General features: G+C 55.8%; 1 protein-coding gene across 50 annotated transcripts in view; it reads left to right on the forward strand.

Annotated features, from left to right (window-relative positions):
• Positions 1-15,827, forward strand: part of CELF4 (CUGBP Elav-like family member 4) — a 317,087-nt gene that overhangs the window by 70,846 nt on the left and 230,414 nt on the right. For all 50 annotated transcript variants that reach the window (XM_027961001.2, XM_027961003.2, XM_027961005.2 and 47 more), the window contains exon 2: positions 10,001-10,083. In XM_027961001.2, coding sequence (XP_027816802.1) covers positions 10,001-10,083 — 83 coding nt within the window. The remainder of the gene's footprint in view (positions 1-10,000; positions 10,084-15,827) is intronic.

A 15,827-nucleotide genomic window follows, 5' to 3' on the forward strand; every position in this document is an offset into this window, starting at 1 on the left:
CTGTTCAACCTCACTCTTGCTTTCACGCTTCAGACACTTGGACGTGAAAGGGCCCATTGCAGGGAGGCTGTGGAGGGTTCTGATGGCCGGGGGTCTGGAAGGGGACCCAAGAGCAGGGAAGGCTGTCCGGGGGTGCGGGGAGGAGCAGGAACAAAGGCCCAGGTTGACACGGTCACCCGCTGCGGGGAGCGTGGTCAGGGTGACCCATGAGGGGACCAAGGGGCTCGTCAGCCCCCTGCCTGTCGAGTCTGACGGCCTCTCCTTCAGAGGAGAGAGGAGTCAGAGAAGTTGACCCCACCGCACAGGACACCATGGGGGTAGAGAGCTGTCTGGGGTGGGTTGGAGGCCCGGGGCTTTGGAGTCACGCCAAGGAGAGATTCCTCTGCATGTGGAAAGGGATCCTATGGAGGAAGTGACCCCCACACACACCCCGCCATTTATCCTATCCAAAAACCAGGTAAAGCTCCAACAAGGGGAGTTCTATGCAGCTCAAAAAGCATTCACCTGGCTCCTCTGCGGGCACAGAACTTGCACACGCCCAGAACATACTGGGGACGCTGGGGGCTCAGTGCCAGTACCGTGTCATCCCCGCACCCTGGGGAGTCCTGTAGGTCAGCAGCATGGCCGAAGTCAGCCATCGAGGCTCTGCGTTTCCGGCCAAACAGGCGAGGAGGGAGAGGCGCCCAAAGGCAGGCAGGCGTGGAGAGAGGCAGGCAGAGGACGAGGGGAGGCCAGGCCTGCCTGTCAGGTCAGTCAGACGGACTCGCTTTCGCAAGGGCCCTTCTCCGCATGCTTAGCGACTGGTGGGCTCACGGCAATGAGGCCCCCGCCACATGGGGCTCAGAGAGCAGTGTGGCTTCCCACAGGTCCCACCTGGCTTCTCAGCAGGGGCACCCTGAACTGAGAAAATTCAAGAGCGGAAAGATCTAAGCCAGGTTCATTAGAAGTGGGCAGAGTTCAGTTTCTCAGCTCTATCTTGGTGTTTGGGGGAGGAACGGATACCCCACGTGCATCTCAGATCCAGCCTTGATGCTCAGATAGACCTGTCTGTGGAGGTGCCCACCACCTGACTCTGACATTGGAGATGGCACTCGGTGGGTAGAGGGAGGTCGGGGGTCGGCAGTCCAGGGAGCCCCCAGAGAGCACAGCCATCTCTCCCTGGGTCCTCAGAGGAAGAGAAAGACATTATCCCTGAGCCCCTTATCCCAAATCCCGGCCATGGAGGGGAGGACATCTTGCATCAGGGCCCCCAGGGTCCCCACTCACACTTCCTGACACCCTGCCCAGGGGCTCAGGAGGGAAAGGCAGGATCTGAGCCTCAAGCCAGGTCTCTGTCCCATTACTTGAGGGGTCACACAGGCTCCCCCCGCTTGTCAGACGCTGATAAAACCCCAGACTGCTCTGAGGTGTAAGAAGCACGCGCTCACAGGCATGACAGCAGGCAGGGCAGAGAGTTAAAAACTCCCTGCAAGACCAAAGGGGAAATTGGTGCGTCCTGGGCCCACTGGGCATTGCCAGCCCAGAGCAGGGGCACAGGGGCAGCCCTTTGACTGTGGGAGCAAAACCCAGTGCATGTTTCATGAAGCAGGTTGGACTTGACTCGAGGGCTGGGCCTTAGAAAGGCTGATGGACATCTTCCCTGGGCCAGTCCCCAACCCCTGAGCCTCGCAGGCCCATCAACTCCAGCCACAGACCGAGAACTCTTTGCTGAGAAAGGGGAGAGGCCATCAATACGTCATGTCCTCTCCTTGTCCTTTTTCACAGTGCCATAAAGATGTTGCAGCAGACACCAGACATGTAATTCCCCGGCGCTGAGAGCGTAAACAAGGGTTACTGGCAGGGACAGGCACTTGGCAAAGGCCTGCCCGCTGGGCCTTCATCCTCCAAGGTCCACAGCCAGTTAGGTCCTTGGGTCTGAACTCACTGGGCCTGGCCCAGTGCCCCCAAGAAGAGAGAGAGGGCTGGTCCTATCCCCTGGGGCTCCCCAGTCTAGGTCGGGGGAGGTCCCACAGCCCCGTGCTCACATGCACCTTGCGGCCGCAGAGGGCAGAAGGGCTGAGACAGTCATGGGGAGCCAGGCCCAGACCCACACATCACACCACCCGCTTAGCTCTGAGAAATGCTTGAACTCGGAACTCATCTGAGTTCAAACTCCTCTGCAGTTTCTAGTGTAAAAAGAGAGTTGATGCAGGAGGGCAGTGCTGAGCCCGGAAGCAGGCTGTGGGCCTTGGGTGGGGTTTCAGTGCTGGAGGGCCCTGCAGAAGGGAGCAGGCTACCCCTGACTCACTGGCTGAGGGCACCATCCACCTCCCCCGCCTGCCGGTCGCCCCATCGTCTCCACCCCCCAGGCCTCCTCGGAGGAAGATGGATGGCTCCTGCCATTTCCGGGGGTGTCCAAGCTAGCGGGTTGGGGGAGAGTCCCATCTAAGACCCGTTCCACACAGTTTCTCCTGCAGTCAGCCATCTCCCCAGTCTCACCCAGCCAGGCCCGGAGCGGGGTTTAGTACCCACGTCATTCACTGATGTCTGTCACTGCAGGGAGAAGGGGACACTGGAGTCGGCAGCTCCTAGAGCATGCTATTTCCCCATGGACGGACACACATAAATGTGAGAGAGACAAAGATGTGTCTCCTAACTGCCAAATGAGAGGGGCCGCTGCTAAGGGCTTTAAGAGGTGTTGGTGTAGTCAAGGAAGGCTTCCTGGAGGAGGGGAGGCTTAGTCACTCCTAGAAGGACAAGTGAGCTCCAAAGGAGGGAGGCATGGAGGAGGCAGCAGGGGTAAGGGTGGGGTTCTAAGGCTCAGGTTTCCCCTGATAGAGGTGGAGAGGCAAGAGAGTCATGATGTGGGAGGACGGTCATCATCCCTCTCTTATGGAGAGAAGAGAACATCAGAACTCCCCGGGGGAAGGGGGAGGGAGGGAGCAAGGTCCAGATGGAATGACTTGAGGAAACTGGAATGGACAGGCCAGGTCCTGGGGAGATGGCAGAAGGGGCCAGCCCGTGGCTGGGCACTGGGAAATAGAGGCAGAGACTGTGGCAGGGTCAGCCCCATGGTTTCTTTCTCTGCCTGTTACCAGGAGCTCACAGACTCTCAAGGCACCCACAGATTAGAGGGGCAGATGAGGCTCACCCTTGGGGCAAGCCATGAGCAGTGGTCAAGGGTGCAGTCGCAGAGGAATCCACAGAAGGTGGGGCCAGGAGGCAGAGGTAGGCTCTCAGGACACAAGCGGTGGGTCTTGAAGAAGATGCAGACCTGGGGCAGGACCAGAGCTGGGGGACATTCCCAGGGGCAGAGTGTGTATGTGAGGACTGGCCCTGCAGGTGGCTGTCCCACACCCGCGAAGGGGGCATCTGACCCAGGAGGTACGCGGGAGGCAGTTCTTGCCCACCCAGAGCAGGGGGCGCAGGGACTGGATGGAGGGACAGACCTGCTCCCAGAACGCCAGTAACCCTCTTTCCAGGGAAGCTAGAAGACATTCCCTCTCCCTCTCGCTCTATCCACCCCCAGACAGTCTGCCTCGATTTCGCTGCGGAGGGAGGGGGGGGGCACGTCTGTTTTGTGAACAACACTGGGAGGAGAATCGCCAAGTAAGGATGCTCTGAGGGTGGGGTTTCAGGCACCACGGCAGGTGGATGCGTGGAGATTCCGGGCAGAGAAAAGTCACTCCCAACAGGGAGCCCCTCCTTGACCCCTGGGTCTGCCTGGTTGCTGGGTGAGTTTCGAGCTCCCATCCTGGTCCCTGGCCCCTCCCACAGGCTGCTTCCCCTCGCTTCCTCCAGGCCAGCCACGTGCAGGACCTGAGGATCTGATGTTTTATTAAAGTCCAGATCTTCCTATTCCAGGGCCACCTTCCTCTGGCTAATTCTGTAATTCAATTAGTGGGAAGCCAAGGCCCGGCTGGGGTGGGAGGAGGTGCGACTCGGGAGTGTGCCCTTCCGCAGTGATTACACCCCAGGCAGGCTTCAGCCCTGTTCGGATTTGGGCAGGAAATTGTACTTCCTTCACTTCACAATGACAAGGCCTTTTATCCCCGCACACGGGGGCTTTGTAAATGACTGCCATCTCCGTGCAATTAATTCTGCGGCGCTGTGTTTTTCCCTCACGTGGGAGAGGACCCCCCCTCGCCCAAAGCCCGCCCCCCCCCAACCCCGCCCAGCTTCTCAGGAATCAGCTGCGCCCTTGCACCGTCAGCGCCGGCTGCCCCACTGGCGCCAGCGTCTGCCACCCTCCTGAGCTGCCAACGCCCACTCCTCCCGGGGGGGGGGGGGGGGGGGGGGCCACACCCTTCTCCTCCTCCGCCCTCAGTGCTTCCTGCTCTCTCTGCAGAGCCCCAAACCCTCAGTCGTGTACCCTCACCCTTCTCAGTTCTCTTCAGGCTAGAGGCTCAGCATCCCTGTAGAAGAGGCTGTCTCTGCCCATCACAGAGTTGACAGTCTCTTCAAAGATAGGGGACAGGAGGCTGCTAGACAGAAGGACGAGCAAGTAAGGACGGTGAGAGGGAAAAGGTCGGAAGGCCGCATGAGGAAATGTGAGGGGGGACCCACGTCCAGCACACACGGGGTAGAACCCGGAGCAGCAGAGGAGAGGCAGGTCTCAGGGGGACCGGTCGGGTCCTCCTCGTGCAGGGCCAGGCAATCAGCAGCAGATGGTAGCACTGGGCGTGACTTTTCTGCAAGTGTGACATTTGCCTGCCCCCACGCCCACCCTGATGAATTCCCGAGGCTGCTCCCGCCCCACTAGGCTGCAGTTCTATTCCGCTCACTCCCATGTTCAGGAGGCGGTGGCTAGAAAGTGCTGATCCCGAAGGGTGGGACAGTCAGGTGATGAGCTGGAGCTGGGACAAACATCGCACACTGGGGGATGGAGAAGATGGGGGCTGAGGGGCGAGGAGGTCAGACCTCATCCGGAGGTTCTGAGTCACTCCCGCAACTTTTCACCTCAGATCCCGCCATCAGCACCACGCATCGGGTTGGGTCTCAGATAAACTGGAAAGCAGGACAGGTATGGGGGGAGGGAGGCCTCTACGCTCTAGCATGGAGTCTATCCTCACCCCAGCCCAGATACCTTCTGGGACTTGGGGGCCACAGGACCCAAACGCATACCACACACAGCTTGCTGGGCGGAGAGAATCTGCTTTGAGTCCCAGAGCTGAGAGGAGGCTTTGACCCAGGGCCATCGCAGGACCCACCAAAATAATGTCCCTCATGAAGAACCTGCCAGGAGACTAACATCCAGAGAACTTTGTCCATCTCCTCAGAACAGGTCCTGCATCCTGTCTGGCTCACCCATTTCTACCCACCTCCTTTGCACTCCATCTTCCTCTTTAGCAAAGTTTATTTTCTTTAAAGTTAATTATATAAGTGACATTATGAATACATTCTGGGTCTAAATGTGTCAAACAAAACAAAAAACGTTGAAGTCATGAGAGACACCCCGCTACCCGCTTCGTCCCTGTTTTCAGCTTGGCAGGAGTCCTCGCAGGCCTTGTGCTATGGTGTAGGCACAGATTTGGGAGCCTGTGGGAGTCGTGGAGATGTCTCTGGTGTACACACGTGGCGTCCGCTACTGTGCAACTTGCTTCTCCCATCTGACAACGCGCCTTTCCACACTGGACGTTTAGATCCATTTCGTCTTATTGACTGTTGTAGAGTATTCCATAGTTTAAACATAAAAGCATTATGGCACTGAGAAATCTTTAGATGGTTTTCAATTTTATTGTTTCTCCAAACAACCACAGGGGATTCGTGTTCCCTCTGCTGTGAGCACAAGGATACAGGCAGGGTCAGGCTTGGGAAGGGAAGTGTTAGGCCTGAAAGCAAGGAAAGATGTCTGTGCCACCAGCCCCATCCCCAGTGGGGGACTCTCCATCGTCAGACCTTCTCAGCCTTGAGGTGCAGAGCCTGGGACAAGCCTCACTCTCCCCTCCACCCACCAGTCTTAGATCAGAAGGAGGCTGTTTCCCTGAAAGAACCCCATTTCCCAACTAGACTGAGCATTCCCAAGGGGTCTCACAGGGCGTGTCTCTGGGGATACCTTGGATTCTTACAGGAGGCAAGTCTGGGAGATTTAGTGACTCCCCTCACAGCTTGAAGTCCCCTCCTCAATTTCCTGGGAGAAGCGGTGATGAGGACAGGAAGTCACAGTTAGTTCAGCGAATGTCCAGGGGGATGGCTTGGGACCACCCTCTCCCCCGGCCACCGTGGGCCCCCACTCTGACCCCTGCCCAGGCCCACTGCACTCTGCAGCATTCTGCGAAGGCAGACTCCCCTCCTGAAGCCCCATCTCCACCAAGCGGCCGCTCCTGAGGTTCTGCCCCTAGCAAGGGAGCCAACGTGGTCCCTTCAAGCACCTGCAGCCAGCAATTAATACCTGCATGTCCATCTCTGAGTTTTTTATAGAGCTGTAGTGAGATGGTTCTCCCAAGAGGAGACTATCAGATGTGGCAGCTGGCTGGCCGAAGAGATGGTTTGAGCAGGCTGGGTGGGTGGGCACCAGTTGGCCCCCGTGTAAGACTGGTCCGTCCTCATGGAGGTGCAGAGGGCCAGGAGGGACTCTGCCTCTCTGAGTCCCGGCTCCCATCTGCCAGAGTGACTGTGTTGACACCGCACTCTGCGATCAGAGAGCTCTGCAGAGGTTGTTAACGCTCGCTTGTTGTTTAGTAGTTCTCTCCACCAGCCTCTGAAGGGAGTTAGAAGACAACTGGGACTCAAGAGAGAGGAACCAGTAAGTGAGCCTAGCGGGGCACAGCTTCTGTCTATGCACATCAGCCTTGTCAGGGGATGATGTGCTGGGGATGAGAGCAGGACCATGACGATAACCACGCTGTCAAGGGCCTGAGCAGATGGGCTCAAGGAGGCCTTGGGAACAAAAGTCTTCCTGCCCAGGCCACCCATCAGCTCTCACATGCAACCTCTGTCCGCCCCGCCCCCGTTATGGAAGTCCATTTTGGCTCTAGGTCTTCAGGGCCTTGATCAGCTCCCGGCACCACTCCCAAGTCCCCCCGCCCTCTAGCACCCCCAAAGTAGCCGAGATGTTCAGGATTCAATGCTCTCAACAGACGTGCACTGAGCTCCTGGCCCCTTTCTGGGAACTGAGAACCAAGCAGGATCAGAACAATCAGGTTCTGACCTCATCTGAGCCGGGGAGACACTAATCAAGGAGCAAACAAACAATATTAATATTTCGGGGTGAGGGCTGCCGAAGAGAAGCGCCAACAGGATGAGGGGTCAGGAGCAAGTATGTGTCCTGGGGGGTGAGGGGTGCTGCGTTCTGTGAGGCTGTCAGGAGAGACATCCTTGAAGAGGTCACATGTGAGCAAAACCCGAGGGGAAGGAAGGAGACGGCCATCCAGACAGCAGACGGGCTCCTTCTGGGCAGAAGGAACCACTGGTGCAAAGGTCCGGGGGCACAGTGCTCCTGGCAGGGCGGAGAGGCAGGAGAAAGACAGGCGAGTAAGCAGAGGAGAAAGGGGAGAAGGTGAAGTCAGGAGGTGGAGACGACAGGGGAGGTCACGCAGGACCTGAGGGTCCCTCACAGATTCTGCTTCACAACAGAGCAGTGAGCTCTCTCTAAAAAAAAAAGCAACTGTGCAAAAATTCCTGGAAGCTGGACAAAAGCAACAGATTCTTTTTTTTCTTTTTCTTTTTTCTTTCTGGAAGCCTTTCCTTGTCACCCTGGGCCACACACACAATGTGGCCATTTCCTCTCCTTCCCCCTCCTCCCTTTCCTCTCCTGCCTCCCTCCTCCTCCTCGAAACCTGCCCCTGACCTTGTCCTGAGCTGGCTTGCCGGCTTGCAGCGAGACAGCGGCCGCCTCCCCGGCTGCAGGCAGGCACGGGCGGAGGACAAGGCCAGCGAGGGGACAAGAGGAAAGAGGCCCCGGGAGAGGCAGGCAACAGCACGAGGGCCGACGTCACGGGGGCCTCTGACCGCTATTCATTTCAGTCCCCATGTGTCTCCATCAATAACCGTCTGCCGACCAGGGACGGGAACGGGGAGCGGGGAGGAGGGGTGAACCAGAGTCTGGCTGGGGAGGGATGAGATGCAGTGGACAGAGGCTCCGTGGTACTCACAGCTCCTCCCAGCCCCAGACAGACAGGAGGAGGAGGATGGGAAGGCGGAGAGCCCCTGGGAGTACAGAGATCTGTCTCCCCTCTTTCTTCTCCCCATCTCTGTGTCTCCCTCACACACACAGTTCCTTCCATCTCTTCTCTGAAGCTAGGAGGGAAGGGAAGCAGGACCAGTTTTTGAAATGGAAGAGGAGGACACCCATGTGTGAAGTTGCTTCAGTTGTGTCCGACTCTTTGCGACCCCATGGACTATAGCCCACCAGGCTCCTCTGTCCATGGGATTTCCCAGGCAGGAATACTGGAGTGGGTTGTCATTTCCTTCTCCAGAAGATCTTCCCGACCCAGGGCTCGAACCCACGTCTCTTGCATCTCCTGCATTGGCAGGCGGGTTCTTTACCACTAGCACCACGTGGGAAGTGAGGTTTTTACCGGATGATAGAGAAGTCAGGAACTGCAGAGAACTCTGGGAACACTTTATGCCCTGAGGCTCCTACAAGCCTCCTACAAGAGAGCCTGGGTTGCTGGACATGCCACAGAAATTGGCACAGGGACACTCAGGAAATAATTGATAAATGGCCATGAGACTGACCACCGTCTTAAGCTGTGGGCAGTTAAGAAGGGAGGCTGACTTAAACTGGACCAGACCAGTCAAGGTGGCTGCCTGGAGGAGGTGGACCTTGACCAGACTCTTGAAAGATGGATGGGATTGGGAGATGTGAAAATGCAGAGAGTGTGAGAAGACTGTGAGAGCAAAGGAAAGGTGGGGACAGTGGTGAACTCAGATGGTTGGGAGGTCAGATCATGGGGAAGAGAGTGAAGTATGGGAAAGAAAGAAGAGAGTGAAACAGAGATGGTGGCCAGTCTGCAGGGTGCCTTCTCTGGGGCCGCGAGTGACTTTGGAAAGTTTGAGGCCTCTGAGCTCCATGAAACTCAAGCCTGCTGTTGGCTGAAGTTGACTTTTTGACCTTCCCTAAGACCCTAGGTGCCCTAAGACACCCTCAGCCACGTTTGCAGGCGCAGGAAGAAGCCTTGACACTGAGAAATTTGAGGGAACTCCCCAAAGACTCTCCCATCCACAGGCATTCTCTTTGCCTTGTCGCTGGGCCTGAAGGACCAGCATTAAAAAGTCACCCCTTGAGTAAGGCATGGTGCTCTGTAAAATCTAGATTTCCTGGTAAGGCGCTGTCAGAATCATGCAAGGGGAAAACTCAATGGGACTTTGCAGACCCTTCAGTCAACTCCCTCTGTTCACATGAGGGGAGACTGAGGCAGGGCAGGGCGCTGCTGCAGTCCCCCAGGGAATTAGAGACAGGGGCGTCTGATCTCCAAGCCCTCCAGGAGGGGTGTGAAGATAGCACTGCAGATGCAACAACCGACTGGGGTGGCAGACACATGGACAGCCCCATTCACTTCGTTATGAACAGCCTGGCCTGGGGTCCTCCTTACAGATGGAGCCTTGATTTGAAAGGCCTGGAGGGTCCCTGCCTCATCCCTCCTCAGGGGGCCAGAACAGGAGGAGTTCATGATCAAGAGTGACCAGAGGTGCTGGGGGTGTGGGGTAGAAGCTGCCCCTTTCTGGGAGGTATGGGGCTGGAGCTGAAATAGCAGAGCACCCAGATGGAGGCAGGCAGGCCCCCCCAGGGGCGCTGGGTCCGTAAGAGACCCGCGGGGACAGGGGGCGTGGCAGGGGGGAATGCTGAGTGGGGAGACTTCGCCCAAGGAGCGAAAGAGAAAAGCAGCGAACGAGAGGGACGAAAAGCAGACACAGGGGAAAACGGGGAGGCAAGAAAGCTCGAGTAGAGTGCGCGGGAGAGAGAAGAGAGGTGGGGAGAGGGACGGAGAGCGGGGAGGGGCTGGAGACGGGCGGGCGGGCGCGTGGGCGGCCGGGGGCGCCCCCACTGACCCTTCTCGGCGCTTGCTTCCCTCCCCAGGCTGCGCCTTCCTCACCTACTGCGAGCGTGAGTCAGCGCTGAAGGCCCAGAGCGCGCTGCACGAGCAGAAGACTCTGCCCGGGGTAAGTGGCGCCCGGCGAGGCGCGAGCGACGGGCGCGCCGACAGGGGGCGACTTCGGGAGGCCGGGCGGCGGCGCGGCCGGCGCGGGGAGCGAAGGCCTTCGCCCCGGATCTGGCGCGCAGCCCTGCGGGCCCCCTGCGGCCGCGAGGCGCAGGGCTGCGACACGGGCGCGTGGGCGCCGAGCCCGGACCTCGCCTGGCGGCCCGCGCACCCGGCCGTCCAGGCCCGACGGAACCCCGGGCGGGGGGACGAACTTGGCCGCGGCCGCGAAGCCCGGGCGCGGCTTCTCCCCTGGCGCTCCCGGGCGCCGCCGATCGGGTTTCGGCTCCGCGCGCTGCCGGCGCTGGCGGCCCGGGGTGGAGACGCAGGGTGCCGGGCCCCCTCGGCGGGGCAGCCGGCGGCGGAGCCGCGAGAACACCCGCCGATCTCCGTCGGACACTCGCGGTTCCTGGGGTGGGGGCCGGGCCGGGGCGGGAGGGAGCGCCTACCCGCCCGGGCGCGGCGCCGCGAGTGAGATCACCGCGGTTTATTTAAGGAGCCAGCCCTCGTCTTTGATAAACTATCGCGCCTCAGCCCTGGTTTATAGCTTCTGTGCGGGGGAGAAGAGAATTATTTATGGCCCCCCTAACTGGGTGTGATATCAGCCATGGCTATTATCGAGGCTAGTTCATCACCATAAAATAAGAAGTGTAGACCGGGTCAAGGGTCTGCGCGGTCTCTCCTGTGGGTTCAGAGAGATGGGGGCGGGGGCGGGAGTGGGGGGAGATATACGGCTCGCCGAGTATCTAAAGATAAATGGAAAGATGTGAGCGTTTGTGGGCATAAAGAATTTTAAGATGTACCTTGTTTAAGCTTATACAATGGACACTGCAGGGACGCACGTGTGTTCTATATGCATGCTCACCAATATTTACACATGCATGTTTACATTCTTACCAAGCAAACCGTATGTAAACACACGTTTCCATTTCTGCCCCGCAGCGGGAAAGGTTAACCAGTAGACAGAGAGAAAGCCCAATCCGGGTCGGGGGCTGGCTTCCTTTGCATCAGAGAGCCTTCTTTACCCGTTTAGGGGTGGGGAGGGCCTTCCTTCCATTAAAACAGCCTTTGTACTGTGTTTGTTATTTGTGATTGCAAAGCACGGGGCTGAGTCATCTTAATAACACACCCGCGGATGCAAATATATGGAAATCGTGCACCGCTCAGGTTTTTGTGTGGAGCCCCGCTCTGGCACGGTGGTCGTTCCCCAGTTGGTTTTTTAGTGGCGCGGCTACATGCACATATATTATAGTAATTACTTTCTGGGTGCCCTCTGTAAGATGGCAGAAATATGCTCCACATCGCCCCATGTTATGTGTGAGGCATAAAGCCATATTGTAAGATAATCAAAGGCTTCTGAGAAAGGCTTGTGCTGATTAATAAAGTGTTTATGGTACTTTGTTTTGGGGGAGATTGTGATAGATATTTTAGAGCCACCCAAATGGAATAGAAAATACCACATTGTTATGGGAGGCCCTTCATCAGCTTGAGAGAGATTGCTGGGGAGTTTCGTGATGGCTAAAAGCCTGGAATTAGATGGGGAAACAGAAAGAGAAGCTGGGAGGGGGAGGCTTGGGGTTTTGAAGGGGGAGAGGCTGGGAACTGGGAGAATTTCAGTAGCGAGTGTGGATTGTTCAAGATCTAACATTAACTTGTGGTTGTTTATTTTACATATAATAGAATAGCTAAATGATGGAGTGTATTAGTTCTTTAATAATTTATAGAAATACTTTGATGTTGCAGTAATTACATTAAAGGTCACATATCAAAGGTAATTTGGTTGAGCAGCTGTGATGGTTTCTCAGAAGCAATCAATACCACTGTCCGTGGTGCTGATTTCACCAAGGGGCCTGCCAGATTAAAGAAGGCTTATTACCAGACAGAAAGGCCCAGGGGAAATCAGCAGCACATTGGAGCAACGCGCCTGCCCCCCTTCCACCGATAATTAACACTGTTCCCCATAATCTGTGCTAATCCTTCATACTGGGAGATCCAGTGGCATTTTTCTGAAACCACAAAGAGAAGTTGGGCAAGTTTGGAAGAAAGGAGAAAAAAAAGTGAATGTATGTTGGGAGGTGGGAGGGGTGAGGAGAGAGGCCAACAATGGAACTAAAACATAGCTCAGAGTCCCCTGGCGGTGCATGGAAGGCTGTCCTTTCTTCAGAGGCCTCACAGGGAGACTGGGAGACGTGAGGCCTCAAAGACTCCATCACAATTCTCAGGGCAGGCACAGCCCGCAGCGGGAGGGATGGGAAGAAAAGACAGGATTGCAGCTCAAACTTCCCAGGGCACATTGTCCGTGCACAAACTCACATGGAGATTAATGAAAAACAAAGTGACCAGATTTTAAAGCCGAGTCATTTGGATTCCAGAAAGCAGGACTTGGTGTCATTATTGAGATCAGAGAAAGTAAGCTGCTGGCAAATGCTGGGACAGAACCAAGCAAAGTGCTCCCACCCGACCATATAATGGGTGTTGCCACCAGCTGAGGCAGGCTGACTGGCTGCTTGGTTAGGGAGCGGAGAGAGGCCTCTTCTTGTCTGGGGTCACCACCCGAGGTGCCCTGGTGAGTGCACTCCTTGTCTGATGAAGGAGAAGAAAATTGAAAAAAAAAAAAAAAAAGAACCTGGAAACTGGTAACCTCAGCAATTTAGGCGCCTTTCCAGACTTCAAAATCCATTAAAATCAATCAATTAAAATCAGTCCTCCACTTTCTCACTGGAGAGAGGCAGAGGGGAGGAGATGGGACCGGCAGCCCATTCTGCTTCCCAGCAAGTTGCAGGGCTGGTATCCTGTTGACAGCAGGGAACACCGCCTTGGTTGTCATCTGTGGGCACACACACACACACCTCCACCACCGAAAACAATAACCAAACCACAGAGACAAAGCTAGAGACACCCCTCCCACGTGTCCTCATGTGGGAACTGGGAAGAGGAGCTGACATTTCTGTTAGGATCAGTGGAAGCTCAGAAACCACATCACAGTGGCTGTTTGTACAAGTCAGAGGTCAGTATCCCTGGGAACCAGCCTATCCAAGGCCTCTGGGGTGGCTGACGGAGTCAGCCCTGGACCAGTGTTACAAATGGATTATTGTTTCTTAATTTGGCATGCCTTCAGTAAAATGAGATTACTGAGCCACAAAGCCTCATCAGGGTCCCTTCGAGCAGGGTCTTCTGCCAGTATCCAGGAAGTGATTCCGCTTTTCTGAAACTCTCCATCTCTCCCTCACACTCTCAACTTCACTCTCTCTCCTGACCCCTTGCCCTCTTCAGCCCACCTTCTTCCATCCCCAATGTGTGTTCATCATTTATAGGCTAACCATCAACATGGCTTCTCAAACTATCAACAAGAATTTCCTCTGTGTGTGCCGAGCACTGTGCTAGGCATCCAGGCAGACAGGAGATAAGAAAATTGCATTCCCACCTCTCTTGGAGCTGTCCATCAAGTTGGAGACAGAAGTCACACATACATCAGTGATACAAGACAGCACGCTATCATGAAGTGGGTAGAGTAGAAAATAGCTCAATGACAACAGTTAATACTTATTAAGCATTTACTATCTGACAGGCATGATGCAAGCAGGTTACCTCCATTACCCCCATTTTATCTTCACAGACACCCTATGGGGAAGATGTCATGAGTATCCCCCATACATGAGGAGACCCCGGACTGGAGAGATTAAGCAGTTTGCCCAAGGTCACACGGTCAATAAATGGCCAAGAAAGTACCATCACCAGCTCTGCTACCAAAACCCAGGATATCTACCTCTCCTTTCTAGGGCCACCAGTTGCTTTAGAGGGGACCTGGAAACCTATAGGGTCAGTGTTAGTCCCTCAGTCATGTCTGATTCTTTGCAACCCCATGGACTATAGCCCACCAGGCTCCTCTGTCTATGGAATTCTCCAAGCCAGAATGCTGGAGTGGGTAGCCATTTCCTTCTCCAGGGGATCTTCCCAAGCCACCAGGCTTAAACCCAGGTCTCCTGCGCTGCAGGCAGATTTTTTACCATCTGAGCCACCAGGGAAGTTATCAGGAGTTGCTCAAAAGTGTGTTCAGGATCTGGGCAGGGTGGGACTAGAAAGTTGGAAGGAAGGTGGGGGTGTCAGATGAGAGCAGTGGTCTGAGAATCAGCCTAGAAGATAAGGTGCCCACGACAGGCCAGGAGCTTTGAGCTGGGCAGGAGAGGTCCACTTGGAAGGCTCCCTGGGGCCTGAGTAGGCACAGGAGGCCTCTCAGAAGAATTCTGTTCCTTAAAATAGGCCCCTGCTGCTCAATTCCAGCTCCCCCTGCCTTTGGGACTTCACTGGGAACTGTCTCCCAGGAAGAGTCCATATGTTTCCAAAGGTGGGATTGCAGGCCCTCTGGGAAGAGCCTCTGATCAGGGAACCAGGCTCTGTGGGCAGCAGTGACCAGCTCTTTGCTCCGCTAGCAGCAGACAAGGGGAAGAGGTGGTCCAGTTAGCAGGAGCCTGGAACAGGGAGAAGAGGGGGCGGGGGCGAGTGGGAGCTGTATCTGCTTGGTAAACATTAAAGTTCCAATTCACTAGTTAAAGATTGGCTTTTGTGCCCTGACTCCAGCAACCTGAGAATACAGAGCAAGCCCTCATACTCCTCGTGGCCATCCCCCACCCACACCCCAGCCCCAGTTCAGCCTGGTCGACAAGCACCATCGCTGCCATCACACCTCCCCATTCGGGTCCCCGCTGCTCAGGACCCGTCATCTCCATGGACAGTCAATGTGACCTTCTTTGAGTTTACCAGGAGAGATGTTAAAACAGAAAATTAAAAGAGGGAAAGACTCAACTGGATTTCTGGAGCCGCTGGCTCGGGGTGTGCTCCTTGCTCCCCCTTCCTCCCATGTTTGTTTCCTTGAGTCCCATCATCATCTTTCTCTTTGTGCCTGTTTCCTCCTCTTTTCTGTCCCTTCTGGGCACCTTCCTCCTCTTCTTCCCTCTCACTTCCCCTCCTTTCCCCTTTATCCTTCTCACTGGCCTCTCCTGCACACCATCCGTCTGACTTCTCCCCACTCACCTCTGCCTCAACACCCAGAGGGGGCTCTCATGGGACCTCTACCAGCTCACCTGGGACTTCCCTGGTGAGGCCCGTCTCCCTCCTGACGGCCCCACTGGAAAGGATCCGTCTAATTTTATGTGTAACTGTAAAGATGAATGATAAGAAGAAAGGATGCAGGCAAGAACAAGATGAATAAATTATAAAGGGCAAATGATGACAAGACAGGGGTCCCCAGAGACAGTGATATGATAACAGAAACTAAAGATGAATTTATGATGGATGTAGGTAGCATCTACGGGGCAGTTTTACAACTTCTAGTGATTGGCGCAAAGTGTTTCATTTTAGAGATGTGATGTGTTTCCACTTGTCTGTCCTGTAGGCTGTCTCTATACGGTGAGTTTGGGTCCCAGGAGCATTTGTCTCTGATTTAGATGGTGGGGTCACAAGCCAGGTCCCTGCATCTCTCTACCTCCCTAGTCCAGTGGTCCTTCTTGCTCCTGGTTTGGGGGGCTGTTGTAACAAAGTCCCACAGGCCAGGCGACATAAAATGACAGAGAGGTATTGTCTCACAGTTCTGGAGCTAGAAGACCAAGATCAAGGTGTTGGCAGGGCTGGTTCCTTCTGAGCGCTGGGAGGAGGACCTGTTCCGCGCCTCCTTCCTCGCCTCCAGTGGCCTCAGGCATTCCTGGGCTG

The sequence above is a fragment of the Ovis aries genome, chromosome 23, assembly GCF_016772045.2.
Source record: "Ovis aries strain OAR_USU_Benz2616 breed Rambouillet chromosome 23, ARS-UI_Ramb_v3.0, whole genome shotgun sequence".
Lineage (NCBI taxonomy): Eukaryota > Metazoa > Chordata > Mammalia > Artiodactyla > Bovidae > Ovis > Ovis aries.